Source organism: Osmerus mordax, chromosome 18, assembly GCF_038355195.1.
Source record: "Osmerus mordax isolate fOsmMor3 chromosome 18, fOsmMor3.pri, whole genome shotgun sequence".
NCBI classification, from domain to species: Eukaryota; Metazoa; Chordata; class Actinopteri; order Osmeriformes; family Osmeridae; genus Osmerus; species Osmerus mordax.
Window position 1 is genome coordinate 796231 of NC_090067.1, and position 9294 is coordinate 805524.

The following is a 9294-nucleotide window of genomic DNA, read 5'->3' on the forward strand; positions in this document are numbered from 1 at the left end:
AGAGATTAGGTCAATTTTTACACCGGTCTGCAATAATGTCACGAAAACACGCGTGACTACCTTTGGCAGAACATTCGTTTCGCATCTGTTAACTTGGGGGATAGCTAGGCTAACTATAGCTTTACTGCAAGGCAGCTGCAGAAACGCCACAAGAAAAGAGGCCAGGGTGATAACTATTTACTCATTTTACTTTGTGATATGACAAACAATTGTGATGTGTAATGTACAATATAAGCTGATATTATTAAGGAAGTACATCTACTTTCGGAAACGGTAGTCTACTATTTCACTGAAGTATTAGCATCATGACATTAGCCTGTGTTGCCCGGGCAACACATACTACAGTGGTCTATGATGTATCTGTTTTCAATCGTTAAAATAAACATTCCTCACATATACATTTTCGTTATATGATTTATTCTGACATTAGTAAACGATTTGTTGGTGAAATTACCATTACCTGTGGTTTCAAACCAGTGTAGCTCACTGCAACGCTGTAGCCTACCCGAGACACTAGTGTGAGTAGCTAACAAAAACTCCTCAGCTGTTCAAGTCAAACGGTGACAGAACATGTTCGGCACTCCCCTTACTCAAAAGTCTTTCAATAGTTGAAACAATCTGACTACTAACCTGAACTTCATTGCCACAGCCTAAACTTTGTCAATCTGTTCATGAAAATAATTAATTTCAGCCTAAACCGTACAACGGAACGTTAAATCCAATTCAACCAACGCAATCGCTACCAAGACGAACACAGCAGTAGTCTACAGTAGTACTGTACTGTAGTAGTACAATTTACCGGGGCAGCTTCTCCACACAGGGCTATATCGCATTTTGCGTTGTTACTGACAATGATCGCTACCAGTGAGCTTTTTATGAATGAGCGATTTTCCACTAAATAAATGTCAAGCTTATTTACGTTTTGGGGGGCATATTTTCAGTTAGCAGATGGTACTGTTTGAATCGCGATTCTATCTTCTGCCGGTAAAGTCGTAGAATAATCTTCAAAGGGGGTTCTTTATTAATGAATGAATGCAATATGAGTAGGCTAAATGCCTGAAAATATCACGAGAAGGGACAACTTAAAAGGACGTTTAAGTCATAGAGATTAGGTCAATTTTTACACCGGTCTGCCAAATGTATTCGTTTTGATTCAGCCTGTCAGCTGCCTCTTGCAGGGGAAATGAGAAGACATCATATTTCATTCTACACTTCACTCGTATTTTGAGTTGTAAATGAGCAGCAAAAAAAAGATGCTTTTAAATCTATGTAATCTTTATAAATAATAAGTAGGCCCGATGCATTTTTATATAAAATATACAGACCCCTGTGCAACCGACGCAAGCAAGCACACCCTACAATTTCCCCAGAAATTGTATCCTCTCTAGTTATTATTATTTTTGCCCCCCTAAAACTCAGTCAATATTTGGCCTACATAGACAACGTAGGTGTCAAAAGTTTCGTCTTGGTAGCGATTGAGTTGCTTCTATTGGAATTTACGTTCCGTTGCATGGTTTAGGCTTAAGTTAAGTTTTTGTGGCGAAAAGTGAAGCTAACGGTGGCTAATTTGCTAGCCACAGTCACTGACGTTACTAACGTCACTGCGTCACGAAAACACGCGTGACTACCTTTGCCAGAACATTTGTTTAGCATCTGTTAACTTGGGGGATAGCTAGGCTAACTATAGCTTTACTGCAAGGCAGCTGCAGAAACGCCACAAGAAAAGAGGCCAGGGTGATAACTATTTACTCATTTTACTTTGTGATATGACACACAATTGTGATGTGTAATGTACAATATAAGCTGATATTATTAGGAAGTACATCTACTTTCGGAAACAGTAGTCTACTATTTCACTGAAGTATTAGCATCATGACATTAGCCTGTGTTGCCCGGGCAACACATACTACAGTGGTCTATGATGTAGCGTTATCTGTTTTCAATCGTTAAAATAAACATTCCTCACATATACATTTTCGTTGTAGGATTTATTATGACATTAGAAAACGATTTGTTGGTGAAATTACCATTACCTGTGGTTTCAAACCAGTGTAGCTCACTGCAACGCTGTAGCTTACGCGAGACACACTACTGTACAAAAACATCTACACTAAACAGCTGTTTAGGAAGTCAAACAGCGACAGAACATGTTCGGCACTCCCCTTACTTAAATCAAAAAAGTCTATCTAACTACTAACCTGAACTTCATTGCCACAGCCTAAACGTTGTCAATCTGTTCATGAAAATAATTAATTTCATCTTAAACCGTACAACGGAACGTTAAATCCAATTCAACCAACGCAATCGCTACCAAGACGAACACAGCAGTAGTCTAGTACTGTACCGTAGTAGTACAATTTACCGGGGCAGCTTCTCCACACAGGGCTATATCGCATTTTGCGTTGTTACTGACAATGATCGCTACCACTGAGCTTTTTATGAATGAGCGATTTTCCACTAAATAAATGTCAAGCTTATTTACGTTTTGGGGGGCATATTTTCAGTTAGCAGATGGTACTGTTTGAATCGCGATTCCATCTTCTACTGCCGGGTAACGTCGTAGAATAATCTTCAAAGGGGGTTCTTTATTAATGAATGAATGCAATGAGTAGGCTAAATGCCTGAAAATATCATGAGAAGGGAAAAACTTAAAATGACGTTTAAGTCATAGAGATTAGGTCAATTTTTACACCGGTCTGCCAAATTTATTCGTTTTGATTCAACGATGAGGCTGCCTCTTGCAGGGGAAATGAGAAGACATCTATTTCATTCTACACTTCACTCGTATTTTCAGTTGTAAATGAGCAGCAAAAAAAAAATGCTTTTAAATCTATGTCATCTTTATAAATAATAAGTATGCATTTTTATATAAAATATACAGAAATATCAGTTGTAAAAATGTCATTCAAAAACGGACCCCTGTGCAATCGACGCAAGCAAGCACACCCTACAATTTCCCCAGTAATTGTACCCTCTCTAGTGTAATAGCTAATGTAATATTGCACATATTTTCGTCCTATTTCCCCTAAAGCAATAAAGTTAGGCTACTTAAAGACACCTTACACTCTTAAAGTATGTTCTAAATGGCATAAATGCTGCCAATTAATAATTGACGTAACGACTTATTGTAAATGGTCAGTAGCCTGGTCTATCGATTAAGGTAGGCCACTCTGAAGCATGTACACTGCCTGCTTCATTTGATCTTGATAGGCTAAGAATTCTGTAGCAAATAATAACAGTAAACCCACTTTTTTATTAATTAAAACTACTTCAGCATAATAATGCACCTAAAATACAAACCTGAGCAAGGGCAGCAATCGCTATCGAATCAACAGACATGTGCAATTTAGCTAGCAGGGGAAGAATACAAACAACGAAAATCACCAGTTAACTTTATTTAAATTTGCAAGAACTATAGACTTATACAATAACAGGCTTAAATGAACTGACAACATAAGTTATACGACTTACAGTTCTCAAGGACGCACACACGCAATCTCAACTGCGGTGTGAAGCGCGTGTCCGTGCAATTCTCCGACATGCATTCTAACAATCACTGCTGATAGACGGCCTAAAATTTTGTACAGCCTGATTTCTGATACCGTGGCGGCAGACATTTAGCCATAGAGGAAACACTGCACTATATATTATCATTCCAGGTTAAGAATACCAATGGAGGCTGCGTTGGAAATCGTAAATCAAACTTTTGTCAGCATTTTGAGTGGAAATTTCATTTGCATTTGTACAGGTGTATTCGTGCACGTCGGGCTGGCCCTCGCAGGAGAACGACAGTTTAGTGGCCACTAAACTGTACGCACTCAATACGCACCTCACAGTTGCGTATTGATCAGACAAGAAGACACGCTTATCAACTGGATTAGGCCTACTATTGATCAAAGCAGAACGAGGGTTCGGCTGTAGCCTACTTGAAACATACTATTGAGAACATTCGCTGACATGCATTGCACGCGTGATAAACACAGCTTTTTTTCTTTTTTATCGCAGACTTTTTTTTGCCTTTGGCGCTCGGGATTTGTCATTGGCGCTCGGGAAAACGGCTTTGGCGCGCGCCAAAAATGTATCTATGCAGGAAAAACCCTGCACATTAAATATACAAACAATCACCCTATGTTGGATCCAACACCAAAACAAATGTAATGTCTTTAACCGTTGTGCTGCCTTCGGGTTACATGACCAGAAGGTTCGCAACGAACCATCGTTGTGTTTACTCAATTTTACCCAATACAAAAACTAATAAAAAGCATTTTCTTTTAACCTTTGCGATGTGGGGAGTCTGAGACAGCCCGACTGTTAAAATGCTTCACTTTGTTTTTGTATGCAGTACAGTTGTCGCTATACGACGGTGGGTCACAATGACTGATGGGTCACAATGACCCGAAGAGAACACAAGGGTTAAACCTGAGATCTCCTTAAAAAAATAAAGCTCGAGCTGATGTCAATATCAAAAAAGAGAGGGGAAAAATCTGTGTGAATGCAATGTCCCGTCCTACCACGCTCCTGTGTGGGATGGTCCAGAGGAGAACGTTCTACCAGAGCCTGTTTAAGGAGAGCCTAGCCACTCCCTATTAAGCCCCATTGTACCGAATTTTGTTGCAGTTCCAGCAGAGTTCCACTGGGAGTGATCGTGGCCGAGTGCAGAATGAATGGGAGTCTATGGAGCTAAACGGCTACATTTGTCTCTTTCACCTGATTGTCGTTGAGAAATCTCAGATTTGGTTGTACTTTTTGCATGTTCAACATGGATTACAGGTCGAAAGTTGAATGAAGTACTTATGTCCTTTCGATTTCTTACAGGGTAAGTCGTTGTTGCCCATAACACGCTAGCATTCTGCTAACGAATGCTGATTGGTTAGTGAAGGACTGACTAAGACCAGAGATCCCGCTTGATGGCAAACCCGAAGCAGAACCAGAATGTCAGAGCATTAGCAACATTAGCAACAACATTAGCAAACCAAAACTCTTTCTAGCATGTGTATTGACAAGGAGAGCCTAACCTGTCAGCTGTGTTGTCGATGCTTCAAGAGAAAAGGGGAAGTAATCAGAGCTTGCCGTCAAGCAGTATCTCGGGCCGTACAATGTGTATGACGTCAATGACATTTTAAAAGCCTTTTTAGAACAGAAAGGCGACTTTTAAAAAATCTATCACCCAGCGGTGTGTATTTTTTTTGCCTCCCCTTTCGAATTCAGAATTCAAATTACTAGACAAAAAATTATATCCTGAGAAAAGTGGATTTTGAGGGGTATAGCTCCTCCATTCATTCTGCACTCGACCGTTAGCGCCCTCATATGGAACTAGAGTGGAACTGCAACCAGTTCAGAACCCGGAAGTTTCCAGAGAGTGGCAGTTCTCTCTATATTAGACATTCTCTGGTTCTACTGTTTAGCGGGAATCAGTCAGTCCATGGAACACAGGCTAGCGCAGCAAAATGGCACACCTCGATCCTTCACTATAACCGTCGATGCACGGCATTCAGGGGTGGGGGAAAAACCAGCCTGCACACACGTTTGTGGCGATTAGCAAAATTACATTTTAGAACTTCATCGTCAACACTAGGACTAAATAGTTAATTCACTGTCATTACTTCGTAATTTGAACATACAGTGTGTATTTATGTCAAAAGACACAGGTATTTCTCTCCTTCATTTACATATGCCTCCTAGCTTATTCACGTTTAGCACCATAGCCATGTGGCTAACACAGCTAGTTTACATGCACATAAAACACGGTAATTACACAAGTTTCTGACAAATTTCATGACAGGGAAAATCACACTTGCAATAGTTGTCACCTATCCTGACTGGTTTAAATTACTATTAATTTCATTCAACACGTAATCTGCCGTGAACATTTAGCTTAAGTGTTAACGTTTTAACATCATAGCTAGACAACATCAACTCACCAGGATAAATTCAAAATAAACCAACAGTTCTTCCACGAAATCTTCCTGTAGTCAGTCTCTATTTGTAGTCTGTGGTAAAAAGTTCTATGTTTTATCTAAGCCACTTATTTGGCATCAATCACATCAACATCTTAACTCTGTGTATTGGTCTCTCCGTTAATGGTGCGAGTGCGGGAACGCAAAAGAGGAGGGCTAAAGGCCGAAATATGCTTCTGCGTCTCCGTTTACGGATGGGCGGGCGCACGGATACGGACGTATAGACTTCGTTTATGGTTCTCCGTAGGCTGTGGGTGCTGAAAACAATTCACCGCCAGAAGAGTAGGTGGCGCAACGGTTTTTTGTAAGTCGTGGAGTGTTTATTTACCTAGGTTATCGAGAAGTCGGAGCAAATTTACAAATTAGCCGTTTCATCAATAGCATACGCACATTTTCAGCAACTACACTGCCCATTTCTCGTCACATTTTAATTCAGATGCTGATTTACATGTACTGTTTAGCTGAAATATGAATTGTGAAAACTTACAGCAATGGCAGTCAAAGGATTCTGTTCGTCCTGTTTATCACGGCAACCCCGCCCCTGACGCAAGCGGTTCTTAATACTGACCAATCACAGCCAAGGGGGTCTCCGTAGCTCTCCGTTGCTCTCCGAAATTACGACGGATAGTTAGAAAATTCAGGAGGTGCACGTCGAGCCCCCCTTGGCTCTCCGAGGGTTGACGGAGAGCTCGTAGAGGGCGTTCCACGGAGACGAGGGGGTTCCCATGTGTCCGTTTTTCGAAAAACGCAGAAGCATACGTAGGTCCATCAGCCACCTTTTTGGTGTTGGTATAAGCACAGTGTTCAACTGTGTTGAGGATTTCTGCGACGCTGTCATAAATATCCTGCTTCCTCAACACATCGCTACTCCGGATGCTGCCAACCTCATTGAAATGGCCACGTTCTTCCATAACCTCTGGAGAACACCACAGTGTGTTGGCGCAATAGACGGAAGCCACATCCCTATCATTGCACCTGAGGAGTATCCCCGGGACTACTTTAACAGGAAAGGGTGGCACTCGATCGTCTTACAAGGAGTTGTGGATGGGAAAGGACTGTTTTGGGACGTGTGTGTGGGCTATGCAGGGAGTGTGCATGATGCTCGAGTGCTAAGGCAGTCCGAGCTACTAAATGATGGGGAATTACTGGGAAAGAACAAAATGGCCATCTCTGGCATCAACGTTGGACACTATTTAATTGGTGACCCGGCTTACCCCATGCAGAACTGGCTTATGAAGCCCTTCTCCGACACTGGCAGACTGTCAGCAGAGCAACACACGTACAACTACAGACTGAGCAGTGCACGCTCAGTTGTAGAGATGGCTTTTGGGAGACTAAAGGGGCGATGGAGATGTCTCCTCAAAAGAAATGACTGCAAGCTGGAGCTGAGCAAGATGATGACGACCTGCTGTGTACTTCATAATATTTGTGAAGAGCATGGTGACAATTTCATTGAGGAGCACGACAGGCAGTTCAACATTCAGCCTCCAGGTCAGGCATTGCCTGACCATGGTGAGCTGGAAGGGGCAGACATTAGGGCAGCCATAATGAGCTACTTCAACAGAAGAGAAGAATAAATGTTTGTACTGCATAGATAATTCAATTGCGAACAGTCCCGTACAGTCTCCTCCCTTAACTGTGTTCTGTTCTGTTTACCTGATAAAAGCTGCACATCTCATCAATTCAAGTTTGAGTTGTTATTCACATATTTAAAACTGAAGAACAAGAATAAATGGATAAATAATTATATTTTTATTAATAAATAGTTAAACATAAAAACAAGAATAAATAGATCAATAATTATATTTTAAATTCATAAATAGTTAGATATAACAATGCATATTTCATTTATTGGCTTGGGACTCCATTGCCATCACCATGGGGGGTGGGGGGGGGGTGTAGGGGGTAAGCCACCCCCCTGAAATGAATCTCTGCAGGTCGGGATGTCTGCATTAATGCACAACACATCTTACCTCCTTTGGCTTGCTGTACAGAGCTAGATGGTGCCGGTGAGCTGCTGTCCTGTGTACGGTGTTCATTTTAGGACATCCTCAGATCTCAGACTCAAGTGTCAGACTCAAACGAAAAGGCATCAAGTCTCAGACCAAAAGTCGTCAGAAACGGCGAAACGGCTTCAGTCTCAGAAAAACCTCTGTCATTCTCAGACAAAACGCTCTCAAACCAAACAACATTCTAAGACGAAACACTCTCAAACTAAACGGCGTCATTCTCAGACAAAACTCTCTCAAACTAAACAGCGTCATTCTCAGACAAAACGCTCAAACTAAACGGCGTCATTCTCAGACAAAACGCTCTCAAACCAAACAATGTCATTCTCAGACAAAACGCCCTCAAACTAAACTTTGTCAAAAAAAATTGTCAAAGCTAGCTAGATGAGGGAGCTGTTGACTAGCTTTCTGAATTAGCTAAAGTAGCAGCTTTTAAAGTGAATACCATGGTGTTGTTTCTGTTAACTGGTACAGCAAGAAAACGTACTTTTGATATAATACGAAATAGTTGTTTTCTGCAAGCTAGTTCACTTGTGTAAAGTAAACCCACGTTTAGTCCTCTGGTTGCCATGGATACTACAAACAAACCTATGGGCTCTGGTATAAGTTCTTTGATTGTACTGGCGGTAGTGATGGGCATTCCGGCTCTTTTTCGTGAGCCGGCTCGTATGGCTCAGCTCACTAAAAAGAGCCGGCTCTTTTGGCTCCCGAACGGCTCTTTAAAAAATACATGTTTTAACTATGAATTTGACTATGATTATGAAATGAAATCATACTTGACCGTAACCACATATCTTAAAAAATGCATTGATTTGTTATGGCTCTCCTCCGAGTTTTGACTACTCTCTGACTGTGTGAGTTGGCTCGGCCCTCCCTAATGCAGGATTGACAGGAACAGAATGTGAGGATGATCGTGTGCGCCTTTAAGCCTACAAGTATTTTTTTGTTGTTCTTTGAATTAGTCAATTATTTTAAATACAATTAAAATTCATTATTTCATAATCATTTAGTTTTTATAGGCTGTATTAATCTATTAAAAATAGAGTCGGCTCTTCAGATATGCGAGCCAGCTCCCGACGTTCACCTTCAAGAGCCGGCTCTTAGAGCCGGATCGTTCGCGAACGACCCATCACTAACTGGCGGAACCATATATCTATGGTTCCGCAAGTACCAGTACCTTGCTGTACCAGTTAACAGAAACAACACCATGGTATTCACTTTAAAAGCTGCTACTTTAGCTAATTCAGAATGCTAGTCAACAGCTCCCTCATCTAGCTAGCTTTGACAAAAAAAATTCTGACAAAGTTTAGTTTGAGGGAGTTTTGTCT

General features: G+C 41.2%; 1 protein-coding gene across 1 annotated transcript; it reads left to right on the forward strand.

Annotated features, from left to right (window-relative positions):
• Positions 1-6682: 6682 nt before the first annotated feature.
• On the forward strand, positions 6683-7534 carry zgc:113227 (uncharacterized protein LOC541506 homolog). The gene has a single exon (XM_067256215.1). It carries the CDS (start codon positions 6683-6685, stop codon positions 7532-7534), a length of 852 nt encoding a protein of 283 aa, XP_067112316.1.
• The last annotated feature ends 1760 nt before the right edge of the window (positions 7535-9294 follow it).